At 40.7% G+C, this 16,333-nt stretch overlaps 1 protein-coding gene across 4 annotated transcripts in view; it reads left to right on the top strand.

Moving 5' to 3' along the window:
* Positions 1–15,170, top strand: part of RFTN1 (raftlin, lipid raft linker 1) — a 130,882-nt gene extending 115,712 nt beyond the window's left edge. For all 4 annotated transcript variants that reach the window (XM_030550906.1, XM_030550905.1, XM_030550903.1 and 1 more), the window contains exons 8-10: positions 865–968; positions 2,441–2,522; positions 13,100–15,170. In XM_030550906.1, coding sequence (XP_030406766.1) covers positions 865–968; positions 2,441–2,522; positions 13,100–13,552 — 639 coding nt within the window. In that variant the 3' untranslated portion in view covers positions 13,553–15,170. The remainder of the gene's footprint in view (positions 1–864; positions 969–2,440; positions 2,523–13,099) is intronic.
* Positions 15,171–16,333: the final 1,163 nt, after the last annotated feature.

Here is a 16,333-nt window from a genome sequence, read left to right as displayed (position 1 = left end):
AATAGATTATTTTGTACGATTAGTGCTCCCTGTAGCAATCTTTAGTGAGACTATTGTTTGTTCCTTTTGAGAGAATTATTGGGTTTATAGATTAGCAGAGGGAGAATTAGCAAGAGTCTATTGTACAGAATCTCTGAGTGAAGCTAGACTTTTACAGTGAAAGGTAATGTTTTGGTCTTGCCCACATATTTCCTGATTCAGAATAACAAATAGGTAATGTTGATTTGCCTGTGGTGACAAAAGGAATAAAACAAATTGTACTTATATTTTCTTTCTGCTGCTGGATGCAAATAACATGAGTTCATTACCACCATAATACCATTTAACTCCCCATGAAATGCCTTGAAGCCAGAGGGCCAAATTTATCTCTCAGCTCTGCTGGTGTAAAGCGGAAGTTAACTTGCTTGTCTTCAGGAGAGTTGTTCAGGATTTACACCAGCATAGTCAAGAGCAGAATCTGGACCACACAGTGTAATACATTTTTGTGCCACATGAATTCCTTTTTGTTTGCCAGGATGTAATTCTTTGTTTTTTCAATGAAGATTGCAGGAGGCCACTTGTCCAAGGGAACTCTGATAAAACAAAATGAATTAGCCCTGTTTTTCTGATTCATCAGCTGTCACATGGTTGGTTTAGAGACCAAAAAGAAATTGCATATTTGCACTGTTTAAACAAATATATTTAACTCTTCAGCAAAAACTGGAGAATGATCCTACGTGTCTTGCGTTTTCAAATATTTTCCCTCTTGCTTTTCTTAACTTGCAGAAATGATCTAACTTTGTAAAGAAACAACACCACAAAACACCATTTTAAAAATTGTCACACATCAAGCGATAATCCTAACAGTTGATTTTTCTTCTCCAGGGAGTTGAAGTGCAGACAGATTATATTCCACTGTTGAACTCTCTTGCGATATACGGTTGGCAGCTGACTTGTGTGCTTCCTACTCCGATTGTAAAGACAAACAGGTACTGTGTGGGCACTACATTTTGGTTAAGGAAGCCTCTGTATCAGCATGATAGTTTGTGCTAACAGCTCCCCATTCTCCTAGCATATAGTTCCCTGCACATGTGCAGTAAACTATCCAGGAAAGCCACATTGCAGCTGCCACTGGGCCAGTCTGAGCATTTCTGTCCCCACCTCAGCCCTGCCACGAATCTTGCTGGGCAGGAAGGGGGTGAGGGTGCTGCCAGACTTGTATGTGGCTTGCTGGGTTGCAGGTGTAAGTTGTTAGCTCCATTTAAAAAATAAACTAACTAACTGTAGTCCCATTTGTAGAGTGGTGTGGCCTAGCAGTAGAAGCACATGTTGTCTTTCATCAGTAGCTATCAGAACAGTGTGTGTGGTGTTACACATCATTTGCTGCAGTAGCTCAGCAAAAGTGGGTGAAATAACACTGATAGTACTGTAGTAGCCTTCAATTGGAATTTCCTTTGTTGGTGTTTTTTCATCATTTTTATATCTACTTTTGCATCATAAGCATATTTATATTAATAGAAATGTAAATAGTTGTAAAACATTCTTAATGGAGACTGGCTAAAAATACAGGCATGTAACAGCAATTGATTCTTACTACTGCACATTCCGGAACTGCTATTCAAATAGGGGTCTTCAGTCATGAATAAAAAAAATAGATCAATATGCCAAGTTGTTCTATAGTAAAGTGCCAATATTGTGCCCAGTGGTGTATGAGACACAGATAAAGACAGTTCCTATCCTTGAATTCTTACAGTCTATAAAGACCAAACATGCTGGAAAAACCAGTGGAAGGAGTTATTCTAATCTAATGTTTTTCATACACTTTTGAATAAATCAGTGGATGAAAAATCACAAATAAGGATTTTTAATCCCCTTTTGTAACATTGTGCTTTGTCCTCCCTTCTTTCCACTCCTTTCTGTGAACCATTTTATAATTGCCTCCATAAAATGCTTCAGATTGGTCGTTAGTGCTGATTAACGCCCAGCCTGAGTGATGCAGGCATTTAGCTTTGTCTTGTGCTTCACTACACACCCGAGTTGTGCATTAATCAGTGCTATCACTATTGCTGAATCTGTCAGCTCTTATTGCTTAGCTAGGAAAAGCACACTGCAATGTGTAATTGACATTGTAGTGCACATAAAGATTATAGTGCATGTCACATAGACTGATTTTTTTTCAAAAACTTTATTCTGTGTTGATAGTTGAATTCTAAAACATTTGGCAGAAAAAAATCAGCGATTGAACTGGGATTTTAGGTGCATCAAATTAGACATGAGCCTAAATTAGGCTGATGCTTCCCAGCAAATACCATTCTATCCATACACACTTGAGACAGTCAGATGTTTTGGTCATTTCTGGTGGTTCTCGTTTGCCCAGTTTAAGCAAATGACTGAGGTATTTCTTGGATTTTGAATCCTACTTTGTATGAGCTTGACTCATTTTCAGGATTATGTTTTACAGGGAGGGGAATTTAGCCACTAAGCAGATTGTCTTTCTTCAGAGACCCTCTCTACCCCAGAAAGCAAAGAAGAAAGAATCTAAGGTAAATGACCCTGAATTCCTGTGTATGTTTATCGTGGCAGTACTCTAATATTCGAAACTGCTGTGGAAAATCAATTAAAGATTTCTAATGGCTTAGAAGGTTTGCTGAATATTATCAGAACACTTTAGAACTCTGATGTGAACTATTAACGCGAGGAAATAACAAAATACTCAAAGGACATGAAAGGTTCTGTCCATCACTCTTCCTTCCATTGGAGGGAGCTAGAGACTATGTGGTCTACTAAAAACAGTAAACACAGTGAGGAATTGGAGTGGGATTTAGGAGATGTAGGCTCAGTTCCTAGCTGTGCCACAGACTTCCTATGTGATCTTGGGCAAGTCACTTTACCTCTCTCTGCCCCTGTTCATGATTTGTACAATGGGGACCATAATATTTCCTTTCTCTCACCTTTCGTCTGCCTTATCCATTAAGATTGTAAACTTTTGGGGGCAGAGGACTGTCTCTTGCTATATTTTTGGACAGTCTAGTAGAGTGAGGCCTTAATCTCAGTTGGAGCTTCTAGGTGCTTCTGTAATATAAATAAATACTAACATATGAGATTGGGAGAATATCACTAACCTATAAAAACAGGGGTAGGCAACCTCAGTGACACTCACACTGCCCAGGTCCTGGTCACCGGTCCAGGAGGCTCTGCATTTTAATTTAATTTTAAATGAAGCTTCTTAAACATTTTAAAAACCTTATTTACTTTACATGCAACAATAGTTTAGTTATATATTATAAACTTATAGAAAGAGACCTTCTAAAAATGTTAAAATGTATTACTGGCACGCGAAACCTTAAATTAGAGTGAATAAATGAAGACTCTGCACACGACTTCTGAAAGGTTACCGACCCCCTGCTATAAAAAGTAACCAAACCAAGCTAGAGTTAATGGAGCATGCAGCTGACAGGTATCAGTGAATCTTCATTTTATTCCCACTTCCCTGAAGTGTTTCACTTCCCTTTATTAAATGAGCAGCAGGCAGAAAGCCTGGCCCAAACATGTCATACTTTAAAAGGTAGGAGAAAATACAGAGATTTTGTACAAGGCAAAAAATGGCAGATTGCCGACCAGCAGGTCTTGTTCACATGTGTTTCACCTTTCCCAACCTGCATGCAAGGGAGCCAAACAAGTGAAATATGAAGATGCAATATAACCCATCTAGTGAAAGCAAGCCATCAGAGGATGAAGATGCTACTAGTGTTGCCTTCATTTTATTCCTGCTCTATTTACTGCAGCTACACTAACATTAGTTACCAATGCAATGCGATGACACCTTGAGACCTTTCAGAAGTTCAGCTAGTGCAGAATGTTGAGGCTGCTTATTAAAGTGGAGTTGGACATTAGGAGTAGAGCTGGCCAAATCATGGGATTTCCAGTTCACAGGAAATTTTGCAGTTTTAAAATTGGATTTCATTCTGAATGGGAAGTAATTCAGTTTGTTTTTTATTTACTATGAACCAGAAATCCCGCCCAAATTTGTTTCAGAATCACTGACATATGGAGTTTCCAAAGTGAAATCTGCTCCCCAGTCTCAGACAGCTACTGAGTGAAATTGACAGTCTTGTCAGTTTCATCACTATTACTAGCAGCATCAAAACTGATAAGACTGTCAGTTTCACTGTGCTACTGCCGGGGCTCCCAGGGTCTACAGTTTCAGGGGTAGCCCCGCCATGTGGACTGCTTTTAACAGGATGATTTGTTGCCCAGGATAACCTTTTTTATGGCTGTTGGGCATCCAGTAGGATGTTCTTGATCAATTACCAATTTTTGTTAACACTTCTCATTTTAAATTTATATTCCCAGTCAGTTATATGGACAATTAATTGCCTTATTCTTTGGAAAGTTGGCCCTCTTAAAGTTCCAAATAAACGTATTACAAGTTGGTGCCATATTCTGTTTGCACAAAGTAAATATAATCAGATCATGCTCACTAGTATCTAGGCAACCACTGATTTTTAGGCCAGCTGTTAAATCATCTTTGGCCATCAGAATGACATCCAGCATTGAGTTCCCTCACCCCATCACTTTGGTTTCAGGAATTTCTGTGTTAAGAAATCATCAGTTATTAATGTTTATAAACTTTAAGGACATTTTTTTACTGGTTACATGAGATGTCCAGCCAGTATCCCCCAGGCTGAAGTCACCCCGATAGTGCATTTTTTCCTTCTACCCTTTATGGACAGATGCCTAAGGAGCAGTTCATCCTGCTCACTTGTGGAACTTGGTGACTGGTAACACATGCCTTCCAGTAGCCCATCTTTGGTTTTACTAGTTAGAACTTTAATTTATAAGCTTTCAAGGTCCTGTGATTCTGAATCCTCTATGACTCAGTGTAACACTTCCCAAGGCTACCCACGATTGGGAGGCACCTCACTACCACCTGTGCTTAGCATGAAGAAGCCTTATCTGGGTCTGTTATGTGTCAACTCCTTGACTCCACCAGCCCTGGGCAACACAAGCACTCCTCTCTCAGCCGAGGCAGGCACCGCTGGCCCTCTGCTGGTCAGTGATGGGCACACTCCAAGTGCCGAGCCCTCCAAGCGTCCCCCAGGAGTGTCTAGCCCTTGATCCACTGGACACTCAAAGAGTTCACAGATTTGCTGCTCCCAAAGAAGCAGAGCACTCCAGCTTACCAGTTTCACCTCAGATCACAGTTCCATTTAACATGCAGCACTTAGTCCTTGGCTACACTGGTGCTTTACAGCGCTGCAACTTTCTCGCTTAGGGGTGTGAAAAAACACACCCGAGTGCAGCAAGTTACAGCGCTGCAAAGCGCCAGTGTAAACAGTGCCCCAGCTCTGGGAGCACGGCTCCCAGTGCTGCAAGCTAATCCCCATGGGGAGGTGGAGAACCTGCAGCGCTGGGAGAGCTCTCTCCCAGTGCTGGCACCGTGACCACACTCACACTTCAAAGCGCTGCCGCGGCAGCGCTCCCATGGCAGCACTTTGGAGTTTCGAGCGTAACCAAGCCCTTAGATATATTTATAGGGAAAACACGCAAAAGTTTATTTAACGAAGAGAAGAGATTCAAATGATGGCATATAGGAATATTGGAAACAAATAGTTACATATAAAATAATTTCATAACTTGCATTCTAGAACCTTGATTTATTTAACAAGTTACTTTCCTATCTTGTATAGCAAAGCCCATCCCAAAGTCCTCCCAGTGTTTTATAGCCAGGCTCAGTTGCGATCTTCTGTTTGTGAGACAAGTCACACTGCCACCTTGCCTCCTCAGTGAAAGGTGCAAGGGGGGTACCTGTGCCCCCCACCTATACTCCAACAATTAATTCTCTTTACTCATAAACAGGATCCCCCTCCTGCTGTTTTATTTCTTCTTGTAAATTTCCTCTCTTGAAGATTTCACAATCCCTTGATTAGCATTTTGGCATGTGCCATGGACAATACACAATGCCCAGACAGGGAGATAAGCATTAATTACATCCTGTCTGGAAGGAACCAGTCTGAGTCACATCATCTGGTTACCTGCGTTAAGGCCTAGGCTTTGAGAACATAACTCCTATTAAAGATACATAGCTCCTTAAATATTAACTGTACATGCATTTCAAAATGATTATGATAATCAGTGGACTACTGGCTGTCCATAGAGATCTCACTTACCACCCTTTGGTGAATTATTATGTGCATACCTGACGCAGGGGATCCATATAAAACTCTGTGCATCTCCTGTGCCCTATGCCAGTTGGCATCGAGGTTCTTGGGTAACACTCCAGTCTCCTGTGTCTTCAATGTAAAGTGCTACCCCTTCCTCTTTTTCCCTTCTATGGAATACGTTGTAACCATCAGTTTTAATGTTCCAATCACATGAACCATCCCACAAGTTCTAGTAATACCAACCATATCATATTTCTTCTCAAATATGAGCATTTCCAACTCCTCTTGTTTGTAACTTAGGCCTCTAGCATCAGAATATAGATGATTAAAAATGTGTCCCTTACAAGACCCTTTGTACTTGGATTTGTCATATGCATGACACCATGTGGCTGGTTTACATATTTGGGTGTTGGCACCATGATTGCTCCATTAACACCCTCTGCCTTTCATGGTTAGTTTAAAGCCTTCTGAGATACCCTTGCTGGTCTGTCACTCAGGAGATTAGTACCATTTCTACCCCAATATTCCACAAAACCTTCTCCCCTACACCACTTACTTAACCAATTGTTCACTTCTGATATACTCTTTCTTCTCTCACTTGAGGCATAGGAAGGATTCCCAGAGTCTGGATATTTCTCTCCTTCAGTTCCCTTCCTAGATCCTTGAAATCTTCCAGGATCTCTGGAATAGTGCCAGATATAGTGTCATTGGCACCAATGTGAATCACCACCTAAAGAATCTCTCCTGTCAACTTCAGAATTTTGTTTATTCCTGTGGTGATGTTCCTTGTCTTTGCTCCTGGAAGGCAATAACAAATTGTCTTGCTGTCCTTCTAGCCCTTGGAGAATGTCCTTTCCATTCTCTTTAGCATGTAATCCCCATTCAGGATTGTCTTGCTCTCTGGCCAGTTGTGGATATGCTCTCTTGAACTTATCTGAGTCCATCTAGTTTGAGCTGGGCAACAGTTCTCAGCTCTTTTCTCTGCTGTCTATAGGTCCTTTGCTCCAATTGGGTCTTGCTGGTTGTTCTTTTCAGATGTCTTACTCAGCACGTAATAGTGACTTGATATATCCAGCTGTGAAGATGCCCTTTGGGTTCTCCTACCTCTGGTGGTGACAAATTTCCTATCTTCATTTCCTTGTCTGCTCTTGTCACCTGATTCTGTTACCTGTGGGATTTGCTGTAGTATTGACCAGAAAATCCTCCGTATCCCTGGTGCTTTGCAAGGTAGTCATCTGTTCCTCAAGACCACAAACCGTCACCTCCATCAGGGCTATTAGCTTGCACTTCATACAGACAAAGTCTCCTCTCTCTTCAGGCAGGAAACAGAAGATGGCACATCCACTGCAGACCACTGATGACTATCAGACTAGCTGATGACTCTCTATCCTTGTTGCTGAGTCAAAACCATACTTATAAAGCAAATCCCCCAAACTCCCTCCTGGAAACTCCACTATTAGCTGTTCACTGTCGCCACAGGTGAGATCAGCAAAGATGCTCAAGCTGGATCCCCCTTAATATAAACAAGAGTAAGCTGCTGGCATGGTGTCCTTTATGCTGGAATTCACCTCTGCTACTTGGTTAGCCAGAGCCTAGATTTATTCTTCTTCTAGGCATGCTGCAAAGCCTGTCTTTCTCAGGCTATTTAGGAGCAGCTAGGCTGAGGGTTGGGGTGGTTATCATCATGGGCAGTGCTTTTGTTTGCTTTGTGAGTTTTAGCTAAGAGAATGGGAACCTATAATAGATATTAGTATAAATTCAAATAGATACATCCATAACTAATGAGTCAACGGTAGTGGCAGCTGCAAACTAACAAGTGTGACTGAAAAGATTATTTTTACATATACCATTGAAAAGGTGCATTCAAATTTTACAAATGTCTATTGATAAGAGATTATTTACATGCAGGAAGTTTGAAATAAATGTAATACAAAAATACAAGTAATAAAATATGATGGTTTTCAGTCAAAGGTTCAAGAAAAATATGGGAGAGGTAAAATCATCCAAATTCATAGTAGTTCTATAAAAAAGCTGTCATTGTTATTCAGCTGCTGATAAACGCCTGACATAAACCACCTTACATTTGAATCAGTTGCTAAGCATTCTGAACAGCACAAAAGCATAGGCACTAAGATCTGATAGCTTTATTTAATTTTTTATTACAACATGTTTAAAACTTTTTTTGTAGATAAACACTTGGAGGGGGAAAATATGTGGTGCTGATAAGATTAAAATGAAATTGCAGTGGTGGAAACTAAATCCTTCATATGAACTAGTAAGGTGCTGTGCAATTCAGCCACCTGAGAAGAAAGGAAACATATAAGGAATTGCAAAAACTCTGCAGTGAGACAGCGATAACTGTACCTCTCATTGCCCCATCACAGGCTGCAGATTTAATCTAATTACTCATAAAGTTTATCTGCTGTTTCTTGAGACAAAATCAAGGCTCATTTCAGCAGAAATTAGGCTTCGTGGACATTAAACCCCGTAAAGGCTGACATTAGTTCAGAAGAAACTTTTTAACATTTTGGGCCTGATATGCAGCCTCTACTCACGGAAAACTTCAGATGATTTAAATGGGAATTGTGGGTGCTCAGCACCTCTGAAAATCAGGACACTTTTTTCAAGTGTCTAAATTTAGACACCCGAGTTAAAAAATTGTGATGTTCTTTTTAATATATTTATATGCAAGATATGTTTAGTGAACAACATCTAGACTCAAAACATAAAAGAATATAGGCTAAATCTAGCTACTGCTAGGGGATTTTTTGCTCCCTCAGAGTTTGGCCAGCTGGAGCATTACTTCAGTGTTATGAAGTAAGGGTTTCAACCATGCCTCTGTATGCTAGCAAGCAATTGCATGTGCAATTAATTGTGGATATAACATATGGGATTTACACAACTACCTCATCTGTGATCACAACAGGATCACAAATGGCAGACTTTGTGCTCAGAGTTGTTTGTGGGCTTAAAACTGTAGGTGCAAAATGGAAGGCTGGTTTTCAAAACTTGGCTTGGTAAAGGTTTTTTCTCTAAGATATAGTTTTGGGTGGTCCTCTTGCATCAGATTGCTAAGGAGGGCAAAAGATTTGTGATCATGAACTATCCTCTTGGTGGTCTCTGGTATAGACCTGTAGCACTGGGAAAATAACTTCTAGACTCTAGCTGGACAGCCAGATAAGGTCCACAGCCTCCTATATTTTATGTTGTATGGAAAGCATGGGTGCCAGAAGAACTGCAAATGTGTGAGGCAAAGCGCCCCTCACCAGCCCAACCTTCCAAGGTCCCTCAAGGGAGCCCTCCCCTCATCAACCTGACCCTCCTGGATTCCCTCCCTTATCTCCCGACTCCTTAGTTTACCCTCTCTGCTGGTGAGCCCTCAGGTGATGGGTTCGTCCCACTTCCTGGATCTGCCCAGTCCCCGATAGGAGCTGCTGCTGCGTTTTTCACAGCCGGCAGGTGAGGGTCCAGCTGTTGGCATGCAACACGATGCAGAGTGGAACCTGAGTGTTGGCATATTGGTGAGGCAATTTGTTTAAATGGTGAAGTAATTAACTACTTGAAAGTTTAGGCTGACTTTGCTTGGCAAGGTGAACTTTTCCCTCAGGGATGAGACAGATAAATGCTTTGTCCTCTGAGTAATTTTCAGACATTATAAGCACATTACACCTATTAGGGGTCAGGAAGGGATTCTCTCCTCCCCATTGTTTCTTTATTCTTTTAATCCCTCTGAAGCATCAGAGATGGTCACAGCTGGAGATGGGACACTGGATGGAGTTGGCCAATGCTCTTAGGTGCTTGGCCTGCTGGTTCTTGCTCAGGATCTAACTGATCGCCATATGTGGGGTCAGGAAGGAATTTTCCCATAGGTCTGATTTAATAGATTCATACATTTTAAGGCCAGAAGAGACCATTATGATTATCTGGTCTCGCCTCCTTTATACTACAGGCCACAGAACCTCCCCAACATAATGCTGAGAGCATGTCTTTTAGAAGAACATCCATTCTTGATTAAAATAACTGTCAGTGATGGAGAATCCACCACAACCCCTTGTACATTGTTCCAATGGTTAATTACTCTTGCCATTAAAAATTTACACCTTATTTCTAGTCTGAATTTGTCTAGCTCAAATTTCCATCATTGGATGTGTTATATCTTTCTCTGCCAGACAACTGAGCCCATTATGAAATATTTGTTCCTCATGTAGGTACTTATGGCTGTAATCAAGTCACCCCTTAATCTTGTGTTTGATAAGCTGAATAGAATGAGCTCCTTGAGGCTATAATCATAAAGCCTGTTTTCTAACCATTTAATCATTCTTGTGGCTCTTTTTTAAACCCTCGCCAATTTATCAACATCCTTCTTGAATCGTGGGCATTAATACTGGACGCAATATTATTCCTAAGGGAATTCTGTGCCAAAAAATTAAAAATTATGTGCACAATATTTTAAAATTCTACAAAATTCTGCAAGTTTTATTTGTCAATAAATAAATGTGGCTCCAGCACGGTAGTGGGGAGCACAGGTCACTGGCTGCATTGAGTTGGGAGATCACCCTGAAGCCTCCACCTCCCCCAATACAGGGATTCAGCAGTGAGGCTGCACCTGACCCTGACACAGTGCAAGGGCTGGGCCTGCCCCAGAAACACCCTGGGTTCCTGCCCCTCTTTGCCAGGTGTGGCTGGGCAGGCTCAGCCCAGCAGTATCCAAGTGTGGAGGGGCTTAGTATGGGGGAATTCAGGTGTGGGGCAATCTGGGTGCGGGCAGCTCCGTGGGTGATCTAGATGCACCGGGGGTGGGGAGATGAGGCTTGGCGGGGAGCCTGGGGGTGAGGGCTCAGTGGGGGGGGGTCTGGGTGCTAGGGGAGTGGGGCTTGATGGGTGGGGGTCCAGATGCAGCTGGTTGGGGCTCAGTGGGGTTGGGGTCTGGGGATGGGGGCCTTGTCAGAGGGGTCCAGCTGTATGGCAGTAGGGCTTGTCAGGCTGCGGGTTCGATAGGCTTGCTTAATGGGGAAACCCCAGCTGCTGCCAAGGGGTCACAGCATGTCAGGCTCCCACTTCCCCCCGTGATTCCTTTTTCTTCTCCATTCCCCTCCCCCTGCCCTATTCCACCCCCCTTCCTTTCCCACTGCCTCTCCCCCCTATCTCCTTAGGCCCCTTCCCTCATTTCTCCCACCCCCTGTTACTGAGCCCCACCACGGGCACTCATTCCACAGGAAATAGGAAGGCTCCCCAAAAAACTGCACACATGGTCCCCCCCCACCTCCACAGCGCAGCTTCCCTGACATTTTCTGCAGGAAAAAGCAAGAATTCTGTAGGGAGGGCTGTTTTCTGCAGGTACACAGAATCTCCCCAGGAGTAACAATATTCAAGCAGTGGATGCACAAGTCTCAAATACAGATGTAAAGTAACCTCTCTGTTCTTACTCTTTCTCGAGATTCCGCTGTTTATCCATCCCAGGATTGCATTAGCTCTTTTGGCCACAGCATCACACTGAGAGCTCACATTCAGCTGATTATCCAGTGTCTTGGGGGGTTTTCATCTTCCTTTGGAGCATGTGGTCCAAATTGCCTGCCAGGTTCATCTGGGTACCTCTCATCAATTTCCTGCCCTTGCAGGGCCCTCGGTCTCTCCTAGTCTTTGCCTGGGGTGGCACACAATACTCTCCTGAGGGCTATACCTTGAGCTAATTTCAGTTGTTGGGTTCAGTGTGCGAGTGATAGGTGGTTTTGGTGGCCTGTGATATATTGGAGGACAGACTAGACGATCTGGTGGTCCCTTCTGATTTTAATTCCATGACTATTGCATCAACGTTTCAAGAAACCATAGTTACTTTTATTGTTAGTCAAAATGTAGCCTTGAGCAGTAGTCAACATAGATCATCCAAAATGGTGGTCATGATGAGTCTTGTTATGTGCGTTGTAGGAGGTGGCCTTGTGCATTCTGCCCCAGAAACTTCTGTACAAACGGCTCAGGATGTTTCGCTACTTACTCGCACTGTTTATCACTTGGTCTTTTAAATGCTCAATGTTTAAAGCATTGTACTGTAAAATCACTTCTGGATTCTGCACTGTATGTATGGCTTAGCACAGGCAGATCAGATTATACATTTGGAACTTTTTAGTCCACAGACTGACTTGGAAAACTTCCTGAAAGTTTCAAAATGCTGGTTTAGTCTTGCAAATGCTGGTCCTGTGGGAACTGTGGGCTTCTGAAAAAGAAAACACTTTAGAGTTATTTTGTGGCACATTCCAAACAGTACATAGGATAGGAGTACAGAACTTTTCTGTATGATACACGATACTTGAATGATTTTCTTATAAAACTGTTCTTGCACAGCTCGTTCACATTTTGGTTTTATATCAATGTCTACATAGTGCACTTCTACATGCTTACACATATCTGAGAGAGAGGATAAATAGTCATAAAACAAGAAGTGGAATTGCACCTTAAAAGCTGAATTTATAAATTTTCTGAGTTGCTGTCTTCACACACTTGGCGAATGTGTGCGCTTGTGTTCTCAGTCAGGCTTTGTTACTTCTGCTACTAACTTGTTGAAAAACTGGACTAATACTCCAGGATCTCTTCCTCTGTTCATCTACATTAGCACAGCTTTCCATTTTCTTGCTTTCAGAACAGTTTGGAATGTCTGCCAGGATGTTGTGGGTTATTACCTCAGCACTGAAATATCCTTCATCAAGAAACCGATTAGGCATACAAAGCAGTAGAGACAGAGAAAGGAACAGAAGTGTTGTATCTACGTGTGTGTAATAGCTACAAACATAATTTTAAATAGTCTGGGTACTCATATACAATATACATTTTGAGGTTGGATCCTTTGACTAGATCAACCATTGAACTGAAGTTAAACCATTATTATTTCAGAAAGCAAATTTTTACTTGAGTTTTTATTTATGTTTAAAGTGACCTTTAACTTCCAAATCTTTTATTTATAGTTTCACTGGAGGTTCTCCAAAGAAGAGATGCACAACAAACAGACAAAGAAATCTAACAAGGCTAAACTAAGTTCGAGGGAGAAACAAACAGCAGAAGAAAAAAAGGAGTGTGAAGTTATAGAGAATAAAAGAAACTTAGGAGCACAATTGTCAACAATTGAAAATGTTGGGAACTGCAAACCAGTCTTGAATGAACAACTGGATAGTATCATAGACAAGACATCTGAGATGCATGAGGACAAAGCCATATCTATCCATGGCCATGAGGAATCAGAAGAAAAATGGCATCCAAGTCATGATACTGATAAAAAAGAAGTGGAAGTGTGCTTGAGTCACAATGATGCATCTGACAACTGTGAGAACCAGATAACGCATGAAGGAAGCTGTGTTCTAATAACTGACAGTGGGGATGGGGATAGTGGGGCTGGAGCCATAGATGCTTCCTGCAATTAATCATCTGCATCTCAAGATTACTGAAAGATTTGCAGATCTTTTGCCAAAGTAAAGGACAAGTTTTGCTAATCATCCTCACTAATTTAATCGCTTAATACAACTTTTAATTTGGCTTTGTAAATGCCCTATACAATTTTATTCTCTCCAATTAACATACACAGGCATCTTAAAGTTTCAACTAACTGTAAGGCCCACTTTTGCTCCAACATAAGTTAATGGCAAAATTTCCACTGACTTTACTGAGATTAGGACTGGCTTTACTGTCCTTAGTTTTAAAGGTAGAGATGAAATGTATTGTGATTACCAAGTTGGGAGTGAAAACGTAGTCAGGCTTGTTCTGTGACTCAAGAAAAACCGCTGATATTTAAACTGCTCTGTGCTCTCTTAACAAAAACAGGTTTGTATTCAGTATTTCATATTAGTTTAGGAGAAGCATTGTTGGTCAGTTTCCTTACGTAATAATTTTATCAAAGTATCATTGCTGAAACAATTATTGCACCATGTCGTTTTGTCATTGTTTTGTGTTGTCAAGAAAATGGTATTTAGGCTTACAGAGGCTGGAATTGGGAAGTTTGATAAAGTGGCTGTAGCTGTATTTATCTCTATAACATATCTATTCATTGATATTCTCTTGAATTTAGTTTTCTCTTGCAGATATATAAAGCAATAAACAGCCCACGAATATTGTAGGTACATAAGGGGAACCTGATGAGGAAACAAACCTCTTGATGAATGTGTGTTGTGTGTTAAGCAGGTGGCTCTAACATAATGCCTCCTATTCCCTATTCTCGTATTTTGATGTTCTGGATTTTTAGGTTGCTAATCAGCCCTTTGGCAGTGCTTGCTTGGGCTTCAAGAAATAGAAAAGAAAATGAAAACTGCATGTAAAATGTAACTCATTAATTGTACATATTCACTAATAGTGGATACACTCACCATCTGCTAGAACTGCTATTATGTGACTTTTCATCATTTATCAGCTGGAGTAGTGTGTGTCACAAGAAAGATGTTTTTTTTTTTAAATCAAATAGCTACCAGGCAAATGTCAGTGAAAGCTACTGAATGACCCTGAAGAATACAACCTGATGACTAAACCTTTCTTTTACAACAGATAACTATGTTTTTCAGCTGACATACAAACTTTATGATGTAAAATGGTCAACATTTTCATGTTTGGAGGTATATTAAAATTTTTACAGTAAAATGTACGTGTAACAATTTTTTTAGATATTTGAATATACTCAAACAGTTTTAGTCTGCTTAAAAATGTAACATGTAGTAGCTTTTATTTTCTTAATAAGCAATCCCTTAGAGTCCTGGTTTACAATTAGTTAGGCAGTCCTGTATGGTGTTTTTAAAAAATACCTTCTATTTTTCATTTTCTGTAAACAAAGTAACTCCATAAACAATAAAGTTTCTTGACACCTTAAATGACTGCTTCTTTGAGAAGCTAGTCCTGGAACCAACAAGAAGAGAGGCAATTCTTGATTTAGTCCTAAGTGGAGCACAGGATCTGGTCCAACAGGATATAGCTAAATATAGGTGAACTGCTTGGTAATAGTGGCCAAAACATAATAAAATTTAGTGCAAAGTGTTCTGTGGCACCTTATAGACTAACAGAAGTATTGGAGCATGAGCTTTCATAGATGAATACCCACTTCGTCAGATGCATGTCGAAGTGGGTATTCACCCACAAAAGCTCACGCTCCAATATGTCTGTTAGTCTATAAGGTGCCACAGGACTCTCTGCTGCTTTTACAGATCCAGATTAACACGGCTACCCCTCTGATAATAAAATTTAACATCCCTTTGGGGCTGCGAGCCACCAAAGCAGCCCACCACAATAGCATTTAGTTTCAGAAAAGGAAACTACACAGAAATGAGGAAGTTCGTTAAATAGAAATTAAAAGGTACAGTGCCAAAAGTGAAACCCCTACAAGCTGCATGGAAACTTTTTAAAGACACCATAATAGAAGCTTGATTTAAATGTATACCCCAAATTAAAAAACATAGTAAGAGGACCAAAAAAGTGCCACCATGGCTAAACATCAAAGTAAAAGAAGCAGTTAGAGGCAAAAAGGCATCCTTTAAAAAGTAGAAATTAAATCCTACTGAGGAAAATAGAAAAAAGCATAAACTCTGGCAAGTGAAGTATAAAAATATAATTAGGAAGGCCAAAAAAGAATCTGAAGAACAGCTAGCCAAAGACTCAAAAAGAATAGCAAAACATTTTTTAAATACATCAGAAGCAGGAAGCCTGCTAAACAACCAGTGGGCCACTGGACAATTGAGATGCTAAAGGAGCACTCAAGGAAAATAAAGCCATTACAGAGTAACTAAATGAATTATTTGCATCAATCTTCACAGCTGAGAATGTGAGGGAGATTCCTAAACCTGAACCATTCTTTTTAGATTACAAATCTGAGGAACTGTCTCAGATTGAGATGTCATTAGAGGTGGTTTTGGAACAAATTGATAAACTAAACAGTAATAAGTCACCAAGAGCAGATGATACCCAAGAGTTTGGAAGATTCTCAAATATGAAATTGGAGAACTAACAGCTGTGCTATGTAATTTAAAATTTAAATCAGCTTCTGTACCATATGACTAGAAGTTAGTTAATGTGATGCCAATTTTTAAAAGCTCCAGAGGTGATCCTGGCAATTACAGGTCAGTAAGCCTAACTTCAGTACCAGGCAAATTGGTTGAAACTATAGTGAAGAACAGAATTATCAGATGCATAGATGAACACAATTTGTTGGGGAAGAGTCAACATGGTTT

This window comes from Gopherus evgoodei, chromosome 2 (genome assembly GCF_007399415.2).
Source record: "Gopherus evgoodei ecotype Sinaloan lineage chromosome 2, rGopEvg1_v1.p, whole genome shotgun sequence".
Classification (NCBI taxonomy): Eukaryota; Metazoa; Chordata; order Testudines; family Testudinidae; genus Gopherus; species Gopherus evgoodei.
Note: the sequence above shows the minus strand (reverse complement) of the source record. Positions and strands in the feature narration are given on the sequence as shown.